Genomic DNA, 21,952 nt, shown 5'->3' on the forward strand with positions numbered 1-21,952 from the left:
CCATGGAAACAGGGCATTATTGGCAGCCAGAGCCCACAGGGGAGAAGAGTGCATTCTCTCTGGGTGCAGCCCCTCACAGGCTACTCACGTTGCAGTTGCCTATACTAAGTGGATTCACTTAACTCCAAGAAAGACACAAGAAGTTAGGAGGGGTTAAAAGGGCACGAATGGGTACAGAAAGAATCAGAGGGAAGATGTGGGGATATATTTGATTAAAATACATTATATTTGTGCATGAAATTGGCCGTGCTTACAACTTTGCATCCTAGCATTTAAGGAAACTGAAGCCGAAGGACTGAGAGTTTTGGGTCAGCATAGGCTACACAATGAGACATATATCAAAAAACAAAAAACAATGGGGCATGGTGGCACACGCCTTCAATCCCAGCACTCAGAAGGCAGAGGCAGGTGGATCACTGTGAGTTCGAGGCCAGCCTGGTCTACAAAGAGAGTCCAGGACAGCCAAGGCTACACAGAGAAACCCTATCTCAAACAAACAAAAAACAAAAAGCAAAACAAAAACAAAAACCAAACAAACCCAAAAAACAAAAACAAAATCCAAACAGTTTTGGAACCAATCTTGTTGGCACACACTATTAATCCCAGCCTTGGGAGATAGAGACAGGTAGATCTCTGTAAATGTTGGCCAGCCAGATTTACACAGCAAGTTCCCAGCCAACCAGGGCAAAACAGGCAAACTCTGTCTCAAAAACAAAACAAAAACAGTCTTGGTAAGATGGCCACCATGGGCACTGCTTGCTGTTGGGATCACAGAACCGGTATAACTTCTATAAAAGGCAACTTGCCAATAAATACCAAAACAACTGCTTTTTCCTGCAGTACTGGGGGATTGAACTCAGGGCCTTGGACACAGGCATCCACAGATGCGCTGACTCCCTGACTTAAATTACAAGGGCCTCTTGTGGCTCAACCCCACAGCGCTGGGATCACAGGCTAGAAGCTCAGCCCATGATAAATCTTACGTAGTCTGGGGGATTCAACCAAGGCTCTCTGCAACTTACCACTTGATCTATATCCCTAAGGCTGTATGATGTCAGCCTGTAGTTTGCCAATAGTGAAGCAAAAAGTTTCTGATAATACACTCATGAAATTGCTATTAGCACATTGCTCAGATACCATGCTGTGGGCATTGTGTTCTTTTTGAGACAAGGTCTCACTGGATAGCCTCGGCTCACTGTCACTCATTCTCACCTAGGCTGGCCTCAGACTCACTGCAACCCACCTGCCTGTGCCTCCTGAGGGCTGAAATTAAAGCTATATGTTACTGTACCCAACAGGGTATTTTTGAAGATTTAAAAACTCACAAAGAAACAACTTAAAATGATAGAATTTATTTTAATATAATGATATCTGTGTGTACATATACTATTTTAAAAATAAGGATGTAAATGATAATAATTATAAAACATAAATCAGCCCTAATTTAATATCATCAGAGTAAAGAGCAGGTATAGAATTCAGTCTAACATTGTTGCATTTGCCTCTTAGAGTCAGAACAAACACTTAGCACATTGTAATTTATTCTTTTCAGTTTCTTCTCATCAGGAATGCCCCTCTAATAATTTACATTCAAATCATCAAAATTCCTTAACAGTTATTAAAGTGCTATTAAGTCACCTAAACGGAGTGATCTAAAAATACTAGCCTAAATTAAAACCCTGAGGAATTAAAATCTTTTTTACACAATAGTTTTGGTTAAGTGCGATTCTGTTCCATAAGGACTACTTAATTTTAAGGTCATACTTGGTAAGGCATAGTAAAAATAAGATCTACGATAGTAACAATCTAAACTATCTTTAGTTTCTTGCTACAAAGTTGTTTTGTTTCCCTAAGAAGTTTCTGCCTGTCATTCTGGACCACTTCACCCACCTGCCGGTGTATCAGCGTCATGAAATTCCTGCACTAACCTGAACTGCCTTAACCGTGGTGGCTCAGACTTAATGCACCCAGTGACTACATGTTGGAGAGTTCGTGTCCGTGCTCAACCATGGCCTGCACAAATTGCTTGAAGACTCGATCCATGTAAGTGCACTGCCTAGGCCAGATTCCCTCCAGAAAACCAATATGGCCTCCATAAGAAGTAAGGACCAAAGCCACATTAGGGTTTTGCTTAGCAGTTTCTATTGGGATAGCTTGAGGAATTGAAGTAAAGTGGGGAGTTGGGGAGGGGAGCAAGGAGGGGAAGGAGGGGGAGGGAAAGAGGGAAAGAGGGAGGGAGGGAGGGAGGGAGGGAGAGAGAGAAGAGAAAGAGAGAGAGAGAGAGAGAGAGAGAGAGAGAGAGAGAGAGATATTAACATTATTCCTTTTTGGTTAGGAGAAGTGTACTTCATCATTTGTAATCAGTAAAAACATCATTAAACACATACTTGTAATAGCACCACTGGAATCCCAGCACTCGGGGGGCAGAGGCAGGCAGATCTCTGAGGGTTTGAGGCCAGCCTGATCTACAAAGTGAGTCCAGGACAGCCAGGGCTAAACAGAGAAAACCAAACAAAACTAAACAAAAATTTGTAGTGAGTGTGGCTCAATGGAATGAGTTTGACTAATTTATACCAACCATGGATTTCTTATAATTGTTCACATTTATAGTCTTACACTAGAGCCATCTCAACAACTGAAGAAATAGCCTATACCTTTTGGTTTTATAAAATCTCTGATTGATTCTTTTATGAATAACGAGGTAAACTGGGCAGTGGTGGGGCATACCTTTAATCCCAGCACTGGGAGGCAGAGGCAGGCAGATCTCTGTGAGTTCAAGGCCAGCCTGGTCTACAAAGTGAGTCCAGGGCAGCCAAGGCTACACAGAGAAACCCTGTCTATCTAGAAACCCCAAAACAAATAAAAATAAAGATGCAGTGCTGGGCTGTAACTGCTGCGTCATCTCTCCAGCCCAATGGCCTGCGTGTTCTCTTTGGGATCCACGTAGTGGAAAGAAAGAACTGGCTAACCCCTACACATGTGCTCTAGCACTCATGTGCACGCATGGACTTGCATGCACAAACAGACACGGAAAGACAAGGTGCAATAAAAGGAAAACATAGGCTGATTCTTGTTTTTGAGAAGTTAAAACTAAGCTAATTTTTGTGAGAGTTGTAAATCCATTCTGTATAATTTTGATTAACTTTACATAAATTTAGATTTCTAAAGATGATTGATATCTTTACAAAGGGCTTAAAATTCCAAGTGGTGTGTGTGTGTGTGTGTGTGTGTGTGTGTGTGTATTAAAAACAAATAAAATTCTGCCCAGCGGTAACAAGTGTTTAACCTTCTGTTGCTGAGACATCTAGACAAGGCGATTATCTCTTTCTGTCTTCCTGGTTTTCTGATTACACTCAACACAAAGAGAAACTTTATTGGAAAACTGAGCTGAAGTGAAATGTAACCAACTCCCTAGTAACAGCAGCGTTTGCATGTCTTCTAGCAAGTTTACCTCCCACAGAAGCTTCAAGAGCATGAAGTAAACATGTTGTTTTCTTTTTCTCGCAGGCGAGAGAGACAGAGACAGAAAGACTCTGTGTGTGTGTGTGTGTGTGTGTGTGTGTGTGTGTGTGTGTGTGTGCGTGTGTGTGCACGCGCATGCGTTGCCTAGCACCACAGACTAACCAAGAGCCTCATGACCGCTCAGCCTAAGTTCCCACTGGCCTTCACACAGCCCTCTCAGCGGTTTCTAACCCTGACTGCTACAGTCTTAACAGAACAAAAGACTTTGCCAGGCTGCAGTCTTGTGAACGAAGCAGGCCGCCTGTTCCCTCAGGATGCAGACAATTGTCCACTCTGTGTAAGAATATCTAGAGGGCCTGGGAACAAATAGGAAATAATGAGTCCAAACTTTGCCCTAGTGAGTCAGGGTAAATCCTGGGAAACTTGTTTGTAGCAAATGTATCCATAAGACTGGATGGAGAAATACCAGATCTTATCCAGTGAAATTATGTGAGGCAACCACCACATAATTTAATAGATACCAAAGGCAGTTTCATTTTCTCATCTACAGCCAAAGGCTCAAAGTGCCAGTTATGCGATCTCTCAGAGAAATGATGGGTGATTTCAAATATTTGTGTACACTGGGATTTTCTAAAACGTTTACAACATATGCTACAGTTGGGCCTTTCTGGGCCTCTCACGTGCGGCAAGCACCCTACCACAGAGCTCCATCCCGCCCCAAAGAAACGGTTTTAATTAAGTAGTTGGGAACATATTTCTTTATTGTTGTTGTTGTTGTTGTTTTGTTTTATTCTGAGGGACTGGAGAGATGACTCAGAGGTTAAGAGCGCAGGTTGATCTTGCAGAGGGCTTGCGTTTGACCCCCTGCTCCCATGTGGCAGCTCACTGCCATCTGCAGCCCCAGTTCCAGGAGCTATGACTTCCTCTTCTGAATTGTGTGGCCAGTAGGCACAGACGCACATGCAAGCCACACACCCTAAACACGTAAAAGTTTGAAAACAACTTTAAAAAAAAAAAAAAATATATATATATATATATATATATATATATATATATATATATATATATATATATATTGTATATATATATATATTGGAGCCAGGCATGGTGGGTCACACTTGAAATACCAGAACATGGGAGGTTAAGGCAGGAGGATCATGAGTTCCAGGCAAGCCTGGGCTACACAATGATATCCTGTGTGGACAACAACAAAACCAATAGCCCCCCTTAAAACTTCATACAATACAGTTAGAGGGCGAGCCTACCAGTTTGTAAGATTACTTTCAATAAATGAACATGTTTGATTTTAGCTATTCTTTTTACTTTTTTAAAAGTCAGGAGGCTTCTTTTTACGATTTTTGTTATTTAGAATTATTTGTGTGTAGGATAGGAATGTGCACATGTGTGAAGTGCACATGCCTGTGGAGGCAGAAGCAGGCATTAGATCTGGAGTTACAGGTGATTTTGAGTTGCTTGATGTAGGTGCTGGGAATTGAACTCGCGTCCTCTGTAAGAACAATACATGTTCCTAACCACAGAGCCATCTCTCTTGCCTAATTGCTCTTCTTGAATTAAGAGACTATGAAGGTTAATTTTAGAGTAATTTTCTTTCTTACAGTATCTGGGGGGGGGGGGCGGTAGAACTAGACCGTTTTCCTTTAGAAAGGAACTTTTAGCCCAGATCTGCTTCCAGCATTGGAATTCACAAGGACGTTATGTTTCTAAACTCTCAGGTTCTCTTCCCAGTTAAAGGGGAAGAAAACTTCAAATTATCTTAGTTTGGGACTCCAGGAAGAGGAGGCAAATAGTGACAATGTCCTCCCAGGCAAGGCTGCTGGAGCACATTCTGTTGAGCGGAACCAAAGGTGTTACACACATGAGCACTGAGTCCCACACAGGCTGAGTCCCCGACAACAGGCAGGGACCCTGCACATGTGATCTGAAACACTCGGACACTGAGCTGGGGGGGGTCTGACTCAGACACTGAGCAGGGGGGGCCTGACTCAGACACTGAGCTGGGGACACCTGACTCCGACACTGACTGAGCTGGGGGAGTCCTGACTCGGACACTGAGCTAGGGAGTCCTGACTCGGACACTGAGCTGGGGGGGGCCCTGACTTGGACACTGAGCTAGGGAGGCCTGACTGGGACACTGAGCTGGGGGAGCCTGACTTGGACACTGAGCAAGCTAGAACGCCTGACTTTGGTTTGCCTGTTTGAGATAATGTCTTGCTAGCCCAGGCTGCTTTTCAGCTCATTAAGTCCAGGCTGGCCTCAAGCTCTTTACATCTTCTTGCCTCAGTATCCCAAGTGCAGGGATTACAGGCATGGAGCACCATGACAGGCAGCTTAAAAAAAAAACTTAATAGCAGACCAGCCTTTCTGCATTTATTACCATATGTCCTTAAAAAGAAACAACAGCTTTAGACTTACCAAGACAGGAACATGTTTTCTACAAGGCTGCCAAATACAAATAGCCAAAACACTATGAGTATAACATTTATTATTTTTTAGATTCTCATAATAATAATAATTATTATTAGATTCTTCTGTGGTTCTTGTTCTATGTAGTTTATATTATATATATAATATAATATAAATGTATATGTAAAAAATATTATTAAAAAGAAAGAAACAACAGCAATATTTTAAGTTAAATGAGGAGCCAGGGAGACAGCTTCACAGTTAAGAGTGCTGCCGCTCTCCCAGGGGGCCCAGGTTCAGTTCCCAGCACCTATGTCTGGGGGCTCACAACCATCTGCCACTCCAGCTCCCGGGCCTCTGTTGCCCTCTTCTGGCCTCTGTGAGTACCAACACACACTGTCACATACGCACATCAACATACATACACAGAAATAAAACTAAAAAACAAGTCTTTAAAAAAGGAAGTTACGTCACACCAAAGCATGTGGACAGATGGCTCTCTTACCGTGGCTGGGCGAGAACACGTCATCCGCAGCATTCAGGCACAGCACTGGGATCCCCACTGACTTCAGTCTGCGGTTTGGACTGGCATCGGTGTAATAGTCATCGATTGTTCGGTATCCAAACATGACTGAGGTGAATCGTTTATCAAACTCTCTGATGGACTTAGCCTGAAGAACAAAACCAGACTGAATCTATCTATTCTTGGCATCACAAGAGGAAATAAACATCTGGAGAAGTGTCCTCTCACCTTCATGACCTGGTCCATGTCAATTTGCTTGACAAACATATGCCGGTGCCTGGAACAAAAGATATTTCAAAACTGAAAATTAAGATCATCTCTACAAAGTCAGGCGTGGTGGTGCAGGCCTTTAATCCCAGCACTCGGGAGCCAGAGGCAGGCGGATCTACCAGAGACACTGTCTCCTAAAACATATAAAAGTAGATAATTAAATAGCCTAACACAGGACACAAAGCCGGTACTAAAATAGTATTTTCTGGGCCAGTGAGATGGCTCAGTGGGTGAAGGACCCCTGCTGTCAAGTCTGATGCCCCACATGGTGGAAAGAGAGAACACTCTCTGACCTCCACAGCATGCTGCCTACACAAAGTAAGGTAATGAAAGTACAATGGAATTATGTTAAGTTTGCTTAATCAGATACAGGACTAGTAAGTACATCAACATCCATTCCTAAGAGGTGTTAGTGCTTTTTTTGTTTGTTTGTTTTTTTGAGACTAAGTTTCTCTGTGTAGCCATAGCTGTCCTGAAACTTATGCTGTATACCAGGCTGGCCTCAAACTCATAGAGATTTGCCTGCCTCTGACTTCTAAGTGCTTGGATTAAAGGCATGTCCTATCATGCCTGGCTGCTTTTTAAAGGTGCTTTTTTTTTCTTTTTTTGGTTTTTTTCGAGACAGGGTTTCTCTGTGTAGCCTTGGCTGTCCTGGACGTGCATTGTAGACAGGCTGGCCTCAAACTCACAGAGATCTGCTTGCCTCTGCCTCCCAAGTGCTGGGATTAAAGGCATGCGCCATCATGCCTGGTGAATAAGTTTTCTTAAAATTAAAAAAATCATTTATTTTGTGTGTGTGTGTGTGTGTATGTGTGTGTGCGTGTGTGTATGTGTGTGTGCGTGTGTGTAGGTCAAAAGTCCTTGTAAGGAACTGTGTTTTCTCCCTTGTGGGTCATGGGAATTGAACTCAGGTCCTTAGGCTTGGTGGCAGGCACCTTTACCCGCTGAGACATCTATACAGTTCATGTCATCCCATTTCTAAGACACACTATGCTGGTAAAAACCTGCCTAAGGAGCTGTATTACTCAACACGGGACACTGTGTTGTTGGCTTGTTTTTTGAGACAGGGTGTGATGGTGTGAACAGAAATGGCCCCCTTAGACTCCTGTGTCTGAATGCCTGGCCCATAAAGAGTGGCACTATTGGGAGGTGTGGCTTGCTGGAGGAAGTGTGTCACTGTGGGAGTGGACGGTCCAGCCAGGTTTAGTAGCTCAGTTTCTCTGCTGCCTGCAGATCTAGATGCAGCTCTCTCAGCTCCTCCTGCAGTACCACGCCTCCATGCTTCCACTGTGTAAGCCAGGTCCAATTAGATGTTTGTCTTTGTAGGTGGTGCTGTGGTCACCGTGTCTCTCCACAGCAATAAAACCCCAAGTCACAGGTCTCCCTATGTAGCCCAAGCTGTCCTGGAGCTCACTTTTTAGACCTCAGAGATCTTCCTAAGTGCTTGGACACTTAGCTGCAGAGGACAGTCTTAACATATACCTGAGAATTAGGTTTGGGAAAGATTAATAACTAAGAAATCTAAGGAAACATCCCAAACATATCACCAAACACTCTCCATACTAACGTAGTTTTCAGAATAATTTAGACTAGTATCTTCAACGCAGGACGGGGGTGGGGGATGAGGCCCACACACAGAATGCTTTATTACTTTTATCTATATTTTCAACTTAAAATTTGTGCTATATACTCATAGTGTAGAGAGGGATGTTTTGCTGTAGTAATAAATCATGTAAATAAATCACATATGCTGGTAGTGTTGTGCTCTGAAATGTTATACTGCTGGGTTATGAAACCTAAAACATTTGTAACAAATAGCTTTAAATATGACTTACTTCTTAACTGAAGACTGGAGGCATGTTGTTAAGTAGTAATTAAAAAGCAGCCAGTTCAGTGGCTTCTCCAGCGACTCGGAGCAGGCGAAAGTATTCCAGCCAACGGAAAAGGTCGCGGCTGCCATCAGAGGCGTTTTGGACCCAATTTTGCCCAAGTAATTTAGAAGCAGCATTCTAAAATGGGGAGAAACAAGAAGCCTGTGACTGGTCACATCTGTAAGATAACTCCGTTCTAACCATGAGCTTCCTGAGAACAAGGCAGCAACCACTGCGCAGTTTTTCTGTGTTTTGAGCTAAGGTCTCAGACAGCCCAGACTGACCCTGAACACTCACTCCGCATGATAGTGCTGAGCACCTGACCCTCTGGTCTTGGCTTCCCAAGGGCTGGGTCTGCCCCATCACAGGACCGCTATTTAAGTCCTGCACCTTGGAAAGGTTATTTTGTTCATTCCTCATTGTTTCAAGAGGTTTTTTGTTGTGTGTGTGTGTATTTTTTTTTTACATGTGTTACTTATTCTTGCATGTGCCACGGTGTGAGTAGGGGGTCAGCTTTCACCTCCCACCGTGTGGGTCCAGGGGTCAAAGTCAGGACATCAGACTTGGCTGCAGAGACCTTTACCCAGGGACATGTCACCTGCTGTGTTCATATTTGTCTGAGAGGACATCCTGACCCATATCCTTACTTACATTGCTCTTGACTAAACTGTGAGTGAGACAAACCGTATTGATTCCTATGTTTCTTCTTATGGCGTAAACCAAGTCATGAGAACACGGAAGAGATGTGCCCTGTGCACTGCGATCACCTGGAGACGTTGTGAACTATTACTGTCTGGACTTAACTCCCTGAGTGCGGGTGGTCACGGACCTTACCCATGCACTGGCTTCCAGGGCAAGCTTGTGAAGGACTCTCCAGTCCAGGAATAGACTTTTTGAGTCGTGGCTGAGCATTTGGCCCTTAAAGTTACAGAATTTCTCTGCCTTAGGATATCCTGTTTCTTTTATTCTATTAATTTTCTCAATTCCAGCCAAGTTGGTTTTTTGTTTTGTTTTGTTTTGTTGGTTTTTTTTGTTTTTGTTTTTCAAAACAGGGTTTCTCTGTGTAGCCTTGGCTGTCCTATTTTCACTTTGTAGACCAGGCTGGCCTTGAACTCACAGTGATCTGCCTGCCTCTGCCTCCCAAGTGCTGGGATTAAAGGTGTGCGCCACCTCCACCCTGCTCCAGGCAAGTTCTATCTGGGTATGATGGACAAGAATTGAGTTGAAGCTCAACAGTTCAGACCATGAGGGATGATGCCCTCACCAGACCTCTTATTATATCCTCTAGACATAGCTACTTCAGCAGACTAGGTTCCAAAACAGATGAAATACTCCCTCATGCCTAGCACGGTGGCGCACGCCTTTAATCCCAGCACTCTAGAGGCTGAGGCAGGTGGATCGCTGTGAGTTCAAGGCCAGTCTGATCTACAAATTGAGTCCAGGACAGCCAGAGCTAACACAGAGAAACCCTGCCATGAAAAACCAAAAACCAAACCAAACCAAAAACAAAATACTCCCTCAGTATCTTTTACAAGTCAAATGGCTTACAAGGGCAGGAAATTTTTATGAAAAGTGGACATCTAGCTTTTGAAATTATTGTTTTTTAAATTTAAAATTACATGTATTTATTGTATGTACACATGCATGTGCATTCTATAGCAAGTTTCTGGAGATCAGAGAACAATCTGAGGGGGTCGGTTCGCTTTCTACTGTGTAGGTCCTAGGCTAGAACTCAGGTCATCATGCAGGGCAGTAAACACCTCACTCCTGAAGTGCTTCCAGCCCTGGTCATAATTGGTTTTTTAAGACAGGAATATTCATATTCTCTCTCTCTCTCTCTCTCTCTCTCTCTCTCTCTCTCTCTCTCTCTCTCTCTCTCTCTCTCTCTCTCTCCAGGGTTTCTCTGTGTAGCCTTGGCTGTCCTGGACTTGCTTTGTAGACCAGGTTGGCCTTGAACTCACAGAGATCCCCCTGCCTCTGCCTCCCGAGTGCTGGGATTAAAGGCATGCCCCACCACACCCGGCTGAATTCACTGTTTTTAGCTCAGTAAGTCCCTGGAATTTGCACAACCAAATCTTCAGAGGCAGTTCCTGGTTATTACTCCCAAGTGAAATAATGTCAAAGTACTATCCTGAAAAAGTTATTATTTTACCCTGAAAGAAGGACCCCCTCCTGTCACCAGTGGGCGGGGCACTGTGGGAATGAAAGAACTAAATGGAGAAAGAACTCACGGGTTAAAGTATTTAAACACCAAAGAACAGATTTTATTTGACATCTGTACTATCAAACCATAAAATTAAATAAGAGACGACTGGGGAATTGTGAACACTCAGCACAGGGATTCTGATGAGTACTGTTTGTTAATCTGACTCATGTGTAGGAGTGTTACGACTTTGCTGGGCATGGTGGTGGCACATGCCTTCAATCCCAGCACTCTGGAGGCAGAGACAGGTGGATCGCTGTGAGTTCGGGGCCAGCCTGGTTTACAAAGCATGTCCAGGACCCAAAACAAAACCCAAAAACAAACAAACAAACAATGTTCTGACTTCAGGAAGAGCCAGGCCTTCCCTGTAGGGCTGCCAACTGAAGTTCTAATCCACTGGTCCTCCTCTGTGTGACCCGCTGATATGAGGCTGATGCACTGTGTGGATTAAGCAAGATCCCACCCCGACTCCCTGTTCCCCAGTCCACTGACTCTGCTGTCCTGGGGCAGAGGCTGTATCAGCCACTGAGGTAATCACAGGCAAACACCGAGGAGTGACTCAACCGGCCCATCACTATCTCGAGATGCTAGGACCTGAGCCCAGGCCCTCCCATGCATTAAGCACGTGCTCTTCTCAGTCCCATCAGACATAACAAATGATTGCTGAGATTTGGGTAACAAGGATCAGAATTGGGACTGAGCTGGTCGCCTGGGCGACACTGATGAACCGAGAGGACACATGAGCTGGTAATTACAGAAGCCGGGGCGGTTGTATGCAGGGAATGCGCTTAGGTATTTGCGTTTGGGATTTCCTACTTATTTAAAATGTATTTCCTAACTCACTGGGAGACTAGAATCTGGATGCGGAGCTGCAGTTTCTTGACTTAACTCTGTCCTGGCTCAAAGCCCACACTTGGCCCCAGGCATCCCACGCACTGGGATGGCCCCAGCCCCGTGGCTCACTGGGCACAAAACTCCTGCTTTAGTCAGCTGCATCTCTAGAGGAAAAAGAAAGTGCACCCACTTGGGAATGTATCCCAGTGCCAGGCAACTAGAAGGGGTGATCCCTTCAAATAATTTACAAGCCATTACTATTCAGCTAGCTGGAAAAGCTAATCGAATGGCCAGACCCCGCCTTTGGGTGGGTTTCACCGAGGTTTCAATGCTGGATGAATAGGCCTTTCCCCAGAGCTTCTGAATACACAATTGGGGCCTCTTTATGTAAGGGCTAGCCTTGAAAAAAAGTCATGAATTCATAAGATTAGGGGGGAAAGTTCAGCCCTCCTCTGTCTTTTCAGGTTCACACTGTGGGCTGGAGGAGGGAGGTGCTAAAATCAGTCCTCTAAGCAGGACCTGGAAATTCCACTTGTTTCCACACTAATTCAGAATACTCCCTTTACTAGGTCAAGTCAGACCTTCCATGCTAATGGAAGAGATGGATTCTTTATCAGAATCTGAAAAGCTCTTCAAAGTTGGTAGTTCACAGAGTTTTCCAGCACCCACACTCTTAAGATGTTCTGAAAACAGAGATGGCTAAATCCATCCATCCATGAATACACCCAGAATATAAAGTTAAGAAAACTGTTTTCTGCTTTAAAGGTTGACTGGCTTTAGAAAACAAATAAAAACAAAACACTGATTTACTTTTACATATATAAATGTTTGCCCACATGTATGTCTGTGCACCATGCACGTGCAGTGCCCATGGAGGCCACAAGACAGCACTAGAATTCCCCTGAACTGGAGTTTTAAATGGTTGTGAGCTGTCATGTGGATGCTGGGAACTGCACTTGCATCCTCTATAAGAGCTGCAAGTGTTCTTAATTACTGACACATCTCTCTAGCCCTCCAAAAACAGCTTTTAAAATAAAGGCAATTAATGGTCATTTAGTGTGCTTGAATATCAATAGTGTAGAATAAAATACACATATTATAAAATATCTTAATGAAAATAGATAAGTAGTATTAATTTTATATATAGGCTTTGGTGGGTGGAATATCTATAGTTTTATATATATATATAGCTAAGTCTATTTTTTGGTAATGTATTCTGCAAATAGGTTAAACATGTGCAAAAGAGAATTTTTCATTAGATAAAACTTAAAAAGGTAAAGTGTTCGCCTAACATACATTTATCCTAGGTTCAAACCCCAGCTCTATTAAATATATATATATTTAAGGAGGCAGAGGCAGGCAGATCTCTAAGTTCAAGGCCAGCCTAGTCTACAGAGTGAGTTCAGGGACAGCTAGCTCTACACAGAGAAACCCTGTCTCAAAAAAAGTAAGTTTGGACAGTGGTGAGAGGGATAGTAAAGGAAAATACTAGATAATAACTTTAGACTTCTTTTTCTCTAAAGCATGCACACATGTGTACACATACACACGTGTGCACACATGCAATACAAACAGTTATTTGTCAGGTATCACTCAAATATAAGTGTGGCAATTCATAGTTCCAAAAAAGGGCTGAAGATGCTCCACCATGAAGCACCTAATGCTTTCCCAAAGGACCTGAGTTTAGCTCCCAGAACTCACAGCAGGAAGCTCACAACTGACTACCAGTCCTGTTCCAAGGGGTACACACACACACACACACACACGCACACATGTGCGCACACACACACAAATTTTAAAAACTGCTCCCCTTGCCTGTGTAGTCCTCTAAGAGAGGGAGGGAGGGAGGGAGAGAGGGAGGGAGGGAGAGAGAGAGAGAGAGAGAGAGAGAGAGAGAGAGAGAGAGAGAGAATATGAACGCATGAGGGGTGCTTCGGTCTCCGGCATTTAAGAAAGAACAGTCCTTACCCTCCCATTGACACGCCTGCTGCCAGAAAAGGGGCCAAAGGGTATAGGCTGTGGACGTGCTGAATAACGGCCTCTAAGTCTTCAGTGTTCGCACAGCAATAAGTCCGTGGCGTCTAGAAAAGGACATTATTGTTAAATATGAGTGGAATGATTTGTATAAAGTAGAATTGTTTAATTAAAAAACAAACAAGAAGCCCAGGCCTGGTGGCGCACACCTTTAATCCCAGCACCCGGGAGGCAGAGGCAGGCGGATCGCTGTGAGTTCGAGGCCAGCCTGGTCTACAAAGCGAGTCCAGGACAGCCAGGGCTACACAGAGAAACCCTGTCTCCAATACATACATACATACATACATACATATCTTGGTTTGTATGTATTACTAATAATAATATGGTCATATCTTATAATACACATATCTGCCACTTAAAATCAACATGATTTGGTAACACTAAGAAAAAAACTTTGAATGTGCAAAGAAAACTTTACATGAATGGGACAAACCTGGTAAGTAAAAATACCTTCAATTAAAACAGACACAAATCTGCAAATGTGTGAGAGAATACATTTTATAGAAAGATAATGTATGTTCTCTAAAAGGCAAAATGATTCTTTATTAAAAATAAAATAAGCAAGCAAAAAAGACTTCTTAATAATGTTATAAAAAGGTTAAATTGCTGGGCATGCTGGGAGTGACGCACTTTTTATTTTAAGTGATTTTACTGCTTGCGTACATATGAGAATTTATGCCACTGGAGTAGAAGCGGGGAGGGCTCGTATTTCCAGGTGGGCGGGAGCGCCTGCTTAGTCTTTAGTAACAAGCCAACCGGTGAATCCTGCTCTCTATCTGAGTTAGGCAGAATTTAGCATCCTTCTCCTCTCTGTTCTTCTCAAGATGCTTGGGGCAGCAACCTCTTTCTCAAACGGTAGAGATCCTCCGGGACACCAGGGGCACAGCCTTTGGACTTAAGGGCTCTCAAGGTTTATTACCAGTCACACATCGGACCTGTGCTACTCTGTGTGAGTCCCTCGGGGTCACATCTGGAGGGAGCCAGGCCTTTCCTGGCCAGTTTGTAAATCTGTTCCTTCATATTGTCAGACATTCTCCCCAGCCATGGTAGGGCAGCGCTTCTGGGACGGGCTCTTCCACAGGAGCCTACAGGGACCCATGGCGGCAGAGATCTAGCAGCAAAGAGAGAACCAGTGCCGCACATCTTTAATGTTAGCCGTGGAAGGCACAGTCGGGGTCTCTGTAAGTTCCCGGCCAGCCTGGGCTACAGAGTGAGAACCTGTCTTAGGGGACAAAAAGAAAAGCTAACAAAGCATGCATTTCTCACCAGGGAACTGCCTGCCCAATGAAGAGGTTCCAGACGCTGCCTTTATCTAGACATGGCACAACTTATTAAATATTTTCTGTTATGTTTCTATGTTCATTTGGTCCCAGCTGTGCTTCACTGCAATAAATGCTTAAATTTTAAATTGTGTTAAGCTTATTATGCCTCAAAATATAATACAATAAAACAAAGTTTCCATGTGAAATTCATCAATGGGGCATTGTTTATGGCAGATAAGAGACGATTCATTTGGGACCTGGCAGAAGGGAACATACACCCAAATGTGTGCTTGAATAATGTATCAGTGAGACAGACAAACTGACATTAACTACATGCTGAATTGACTAACAGTAATGCAAACACTGAGGCTGGCTGCTTCATACTGCCTGGTTTCAATGTTCTGCTAAATCATAAGCACACCAGGAAGCTTGAACATGGGAAACTTGCACACCAGGAAGCTTGCACACTGCAAAGTGCACACCAGGAAGCGTACACTGGGAAGCCTGCACACCAGAAGCCTGCACACCGGGAAGCACACACCGGGAAGCCTGCACACCGGGAAGCCTGCACACCAGGAAGCGTACACCGGGAAGCCCGCACACCGGGAAGCACACATTGGGAAGCACGCACACCGGGAAGCCTGCACACCGGGAAGCACACACCGGGAAGCCTGCACACCAGGAAGCGTACACCGGGAAGCCTGCACACCGGGAAGCACACACCGGGAAGCCTGCACACCAGGAAGCGTACACCGGGAAGCCTGCACACCGGGAAGCCCGCACACCGGGAAGCACACACCGGGAAGCACGCACATTACCGGCCACTCAGGGATTAACGAGCAGCTGCAGTAAATTACAACTTTTTAATTCCCACCCAATGAAAGTCACCCCGAAATCACGGCCTGCTGCCCGCTGTCGTCTTTCTGAGATACATGAGTGTGAAATACGCAAAGACAAAGGCCACCCTGACAATTTATACTGGCTCTGCGTTCCCGAATAATTAAGTCTGTGCGTGGTGAAGTCTGAGGGAGGCGCTTCTATCATCTCTCTTTTGTAAGTAAGGAAATGAGATGAGATAGAAAGGTTAATAGCTCTGGTAGCATTTTACTAGCTAGTACGTGACTAAGCTGATACACTTATAAAAGATCTTTGTGATTAAATGCACCTGTGGAGTGAAAAAATCCACTTAAAAACTCAAAAACAAAACAAAAAACCTAGCCCATCTACCATCCACATTCTTAGTGATTGCAGAGTTTGTCATGAGAATTTATGTAACAAAATCATTCCTATTGGGGATGAACATTGTCTCGCGTCTTCTCACACAGCACACCTTTGAACTTGTGGGTTATATATGAAGAGGCGCAGATACATCCTGCCTTACAGGGTGTAAGTGAAGTGTGCGTGCACTTATGGGGATACAGGCTTTCATACAGAGTCAAAAGAAAGTGCCCGGTGGAATTTCTAGGCTCAGAATCTTAGTGCCAAAATAAACCAAGTGGTGGTGGCGCATGCCTTTAATCCCATCACTTGGGAGGCAGAGACAGGCAGATCACTGTGAGTTCGAGGCCAGCCTGGTCTACAAAGTGAGTCCAGGACAGGCAAGGCTACACTGAGAAACCCTGTCTCAAAAAAACCAAAACCAAATAAACAAAAAACACACGAGAAAGTGGAGTGGTTTTTAATTAATTAAACAAACCAAGTTAAGCAATTTCTCCTTAGGGCACAAAGCAGTAGAAAGAAGATTATACATTTACACAGAGGAAACCAGTTATTGTAAAGTGCCGAGGGTCCACGAGGAGATTAGTGTGCTAATCTGTGGCAGGAGCCTGACTCAGAATTCTTTTCTTTCTTCCTTTTTTTTTTTTTTTGCTGTTTTTGTTGTTGTTGTTGTTGTTGTTTTGGTTTGGTTTGGTTTTTAGTTTTTGGTTTTTCAAGACAGGGTTTCTCTGTGTAGCCTTGGCTGTCTTGGACTCACTTTGTAGACCAGGCTGGCCTTGAACTCACAGTGATGTGCCTGCCTCTGCCTCCTGAGTGGTGGCATCAGAATCCTTTTCTCTCTGAGTGGAACTTACCACCTTCTAATCAGGACACCTAAGATTTTAACTTTCTGTTTGGAACTTAGAATATTTAATTTTGCACACCTCATTCAAAGTCTAGTGATCTGTATGCAGTGTTTTTGTTTGTTTGTTTTTGTTTTCTGAGACAGGGCTTCTCTGTGTAGCCTTGGCTGTCTTAGACTCACTTTGTAGACCAGGCTGACCTCGAACCCACAATGATCTGCCTACCTCTGACTCCCGAGTGCTGGGATTGAGGGAGCATGCCACCATGCCCGGCCTATATGCAATTATTTAATAATTCTATTTAAAGCAACTCTGTGATTCTTATGTGGCTCTGCCTACCAAAAGAAGTTACTTTTATAATAGGCCTAATTGTGTCCTCCACTCCATCTCTACAGTGTGATTTGTTTTAAAACCATAGCCAAAGGGGGCTGGGGCGATGGCTCAGTGGTTAAGAGCACTCACTGTCTGTTCTTCCAGAGGTCCTGAGTTCAATTCCCAGCAACCACATGATGGCCTACAACCATCTATAATAAGATCTGATGCCCTCTTCTGCCCTGTGGGTGAATATGTAGGCAGAGCACTATATACATAAGAATAAATCATAGCCAAAAAAAAAAAAAAAAAAAAACAACAAAAAACATAGCCATCCTCTGTCCAGTTCTTAATGAACTGCCCATACTGTTCTGAGAAAACCATTGCTAAGAAAATGGATCTTAGTGTTGGAACATGAATTCATCAAGTAAGGAGTCTGGCAAAGAGGCGTGTCCCAGGAGTAAAATCAAAATGCATTTCACCGTATAGTTGCTCCTCCTGTCCTCGATGGATGAGCAAAAACAAGCAAGTGCCAAAATCTGCCTGAAAGCCTACTTTTTAAAAAAACAAAACAAAACTACAAGCCATGAAATAAAGAGCCCCAGGAGGTGGCTAGAGAGATGGCTCAGTGGTTAAGAGCACTGGCTGCTCTTCCAGAGGACCCGGGTTCAATTCCTGGCACTCACATGGCAGCTCACAGCTGTCTGTAACTCCAAGATCCAATACCCTCACACAGACATGCATGCAGGCAAAACACCAATGCACATAAAATAAAAATAAATAATTTTTTTTTTTTTTTTTTTTTTTTTAAAGAGAGCCCCAGGAAATGGCCCCGCGAGCTTCACGGCCAGGCTTGCTTCGTAGCTGTAAGCACAGAGCACACCAGTGCACCAGTGACCTCTGGTCAAGTGTCAGAGCAGCTTAGCCAGCCAGGCCTTCTCAGAGTAAATTTCTAAGAGGCACATCTCATGATCTTCCATGGATGGGGCTGTGACTACACGAATGTTCCTTGCTTGCTTGTAGAACATGTGACAGTCTGGGAAGAAAAAATGTTTTTAAATAAAAGATCACAGACACTTACAAAAGAATCAGAGTCTCTGCATGAGGAGTGGATGGAGTTCATGGGTCAGGGTGTGTCAAACCTTCCCAAGGTGTACAGCCAGGGTTAAGGACTACCGTCTAAGAGGACAGAAGCAGAGTTAAGGGCTGGACAAAGTGTGGAAGGGGACCGCAGTGACAAGAGTGAGACAGCCGGTGCTGAGTGCCTGGAGGGCACATCTAGTTGCTGGTGTGTCCGCATCTCTGTGGTCTCAGGAATGCAGCCCTAAGTGTCTCGGACGTCACAGGCTCTTGGGCTCATGTTAGGCATTCAGCAAGCAGGAGCTACGCCATTATTATAAACCCCCTTAATCATTTAAGTATTTCTTCTTGAGGAGGAAAGGGTTTATTTCAACATATACTTCCAGATTACAGTCCCACTGAGGGAAATCAGGGTAGAAATTCAAGCAAGGGCGGAAGCAAACCCATGGACGAATGTTGCTTCCTGCCTCAAGTTCAGCTACCTTTCCTACAAGCTCGGGCTACTTGCCTAGGGACGGTGGCAGCCAATAACTGACCGCCTTTTAAAAAAATCAGGAAAACGACCCCTAATGATACTGTGCTATACTCAGTGCCTTTTCCAGTCGCCGTCAGAGAGGCTGCCTCTGCAGCAGATGGGAGCCGGTGCAGGGACCCACAGCCAGACATTATGCTGAGAAGAGAGTCTAAGTTGGAGGTCACCACTGGTTCCCTCCCCTCAGAGATCGCAGAACCCTGCAGAAGGCTGTGTCATTATATATCTGTTAGTCTGAGGGGATAGAGGATATCAGGAGAACACGGCCCACAAATCACCCAGGCAGGGCTCACCACAGAGCCGGCATGTATCTGCACCAGGGACTCTCCCTGCATATCATGGCTTGTGGCTTGCAGTTGTTGTGGGACTCTTGACAGTGGGAGCAGGTGCATCCCTGACGCGTTTGCCTGCTACGGGAACTCTTCTCCTCCTGTTGGGTTGCCTTGCCCAGCCTTGAGATGGAGGCTTTCACCTTGTCTTACCATAGCTTGTTTTGTTCTGTCTGACTGTCCTCTCTTGGAGGCCTGCTCTTTTCTGAAGAGGAAATGGGGGGGAGGGGAGGGATGGTTAGATCTGAGGGAGAGGGGAGGCAGGGGGAGCTAGGAGAAGTGGAGGAAGGGGAAACTGTTGTTACTATGTATTGTATGAGAGAAGAACCTATTTTCTTTCTTTCTTTTTTTTTTTTGAGAAGAACCTATTAAAAAAAAAAAAAAAAAAAAAGGATATGACTTTCTCACGTACTCTGGTGCCTCACATTTGACCATGTCCCCTGGAGGGGGAGACCTGGTGGCACTCAGAGGAAGGACAGCAGGTTACCAAGAAGAGACTTGATACCCTATGAGTGTATACAGGGGGAGGAAGTCCCCCTCAGTCACAGTCATAGGGGAGGGGAATAAGGGGAAAATGGGAGGGAGGGAGGAATGGGAGGATACAAGGGATGGGATAACCATTGAGATGTAATAAAAATAAATTAATAAAAAAAAGGATTCTGTTGTTTACTGGAAAAAAATAATTTTGGGCCAATATTTTGTACTATGTTGAAGTTTTTTATACTCTAAAATAAAAATAATTTGTCAACACAAAATTCATACAGATAAACCTACTGATCTTTGTTTCTCATTGGGTTTTTAATGTAAATTTTTGTTAGGAAGCCTTATATATAGTTTAAAGAGGAATTCATGTTTCTTTCTAGAAATCACATGGCTTCAAAGTTTTACATTTTTATCACTAATCCATTTTGAGTACATTTGTGAGATGTGGATCTAATTTTGCCTTTCCCAGATGGCTACCTAGCTTTATGAATACCACCTATTAGAAGTTCCCTGCCTTGTGGCTTGTGGTGCTGCTTTTACCACACGTGAGATTTGCATATGAGTTTGAGTCTACTTTTGGGTTCCATTCAGCAGATTCACTTGTCTATTCATATGTCAGTGCAATGGGAAGTTATACAGTGTCTTCTGAAGGACTTGCAGGTTTTGCTTTTTGAAATGTTTTCACAGATATTCTTGAATATTGATTTCCACTTGTGAAATTTAGACAATCTTCTGTTGTTCATAACATGATTTTCTTATATTTATATTTAGGTGCCATTACCCATAATGTAATATGTATGTTGTATTAAATTGTCCTCTATAAGAAAGAGAAAAAAAAAGGAGTAATAAAAAGAAATCAGGAAAATGCCCCATGGACTTGCCTTCAGGCTAACTTGATGAGGCATCCTGATTCATGACTGGGCAGGACACATCTAACAACTGAATCATGACTGGCTGCATGGACCTCTGTGCAGCTTATTCTTCTCCCTCGGGCCATAAAGGTGACCCTAAGCCTTTCTAGAAGCCTCCTTCTAGCTCTTGATTTTTTTTTCTTTTTTTTTTTAATTAAAAAAGTTTATGTTGGGTGAGAGGGCACAAGGTAGGAGAGGGAACATAGAGAGAAATGAGGGTAGAGAACAGACCTGAGGAGAGCAGGGATGGGCAGGAGGGCAGAGGGCCTGCAGAGAGAAGAGAAACTGTGGGCCCTGGCATCTCTGTGACAAGCTGGAGACAGGGTAGGCTTCTGGGAGGATACGGGCGTGATTCTAGCTGAAATAGAGACGGAAGAGGATGCCCTCTATCTAAACAGGACTCCTAGTGCAGGGATAAAGATAGAGCAGAGATTGAGGGAATGTCTAACCAATGTCTGGCCCAACCTGAGACCCACCCCATGGGAGAGAGCCAACCCGACACCATTGACGATACTCTGCTATGCTCACAGACAGGAGCCTGGCATCGCTGTCCTCTGAGAGACTATACATAACAACAGTTCTAATCAGATGTGGACACTCATAGCCAAATATTGGACAAAGTGTCTTGTGGGAAAGTGGGGGGATGGTAGAAGAACCTGGAGGTGACAGGAGCTCCACAAGAAGACCAACAGAGCCAACTAACCAGGGCCCAGAGGGGCTTGAGACTGAAGTACCAACCAAGGACCACCCACAGACTGGACCTAGGCCCCCTACACAGATGTAACTGATGGGCAGCTCAGGTTTCACATGTGTTCCCTAGTAAAGGGAGTGGGTGCAGTCTCTAACATAGACTCTGTTGTCTGCTTTTTGGTCACTTTCCTCTGGTGGAGCTGCCTTGCTGCCACAGGGGAAGAGGATATGTTCAGTCCTGATGTGACTTGATGAGCTGGGGTGGGTGGATAGAGGGGGCTCCCCTTTTCTGAGGAATATGGGAGGGAGGGAGAGAGGGAGGGAGGGACTGGGAGGAGAGGAGATGGGGGCGATGATTGGGATGTAAAGTGAATAAATAAATTAAAATATTATGTTGTGGAATTATTATTCCCAGGACTAATTTAGGAAGTAATCTGTAATAATACGGTTTGTAGAGATAGCTTGAATTCCTGGATCCCATATTTTTGTTTGTTTGTTTTTGGTTTTTTGAGACAGGGTTTCCCTGAGTAGCCTTGGCTGTCCTGGACTTAAACTCCCAGAGAGCTACCTGCCTCTGCCTCCCAAGTGCTGGGATTAAAGGTGTGCTCCACCCCACCCAGTTTGTATCCCTGTCTTTGAAAACCAATCTTCCCGGACAGAGGAAAAGTCTTA

At 44.2% G+C, this 21,952-nt stretch overlaps 1 protein-coding gene across 1 annotated transcript in view; it reads right to left on the reverse strand.

The window, feature by feature from the left end:
• Positions 1–1,350: 1,350 nt before the first annotated feature.
• The window catches only part of Abhd3 (abhydrolase domain containing 3, phospholipase), a 52,789-nt gene continuing 32,187 nt past the window's right edge, over positions 1,351–21,952 (reverse strand). Inside the window, exons 5-9 of the mRNA XM_051163299.1 lie at positions 13,556–13,668; positions 8,515–8,688; positions 6,638–6,686; positions 6,392–6,557; positions 1,351–2,153 (exon numbers count right to left, since the gene is read on the reverse strand). Of these exons, the coding sequence (XP_051019256.1) occupies positions 1,975–2,153; positions 6,392–6,557; positions 6,638–6,686; positions 8,515–8,688; positions 13,556–13,668 (681 nt within the window). The 3' untranslated portion in view covers positions 1,351–1,974. The remainder of the gene's footprint in view (positions 2,154–6,391; positions 6,558–6,637; positions 6,687–8,514; positions 8,689–13,555; positions 13,669–21,952) is intronic.

The sequence above is a fragment of the Acomys russatus genome, chromosome 20 (assembly GCF_903995435.1).
Source record: "Acomys russatus chromosome 20, mAcoRus1.1, whole genome shotgun sequence".
In the NCBI taxonomy this organism is placed as follows: Eukaryota; Metazoa; Chordata; class Mammalia; order Rodentia; family Muridae; genus Acomys; species Acomys russatus.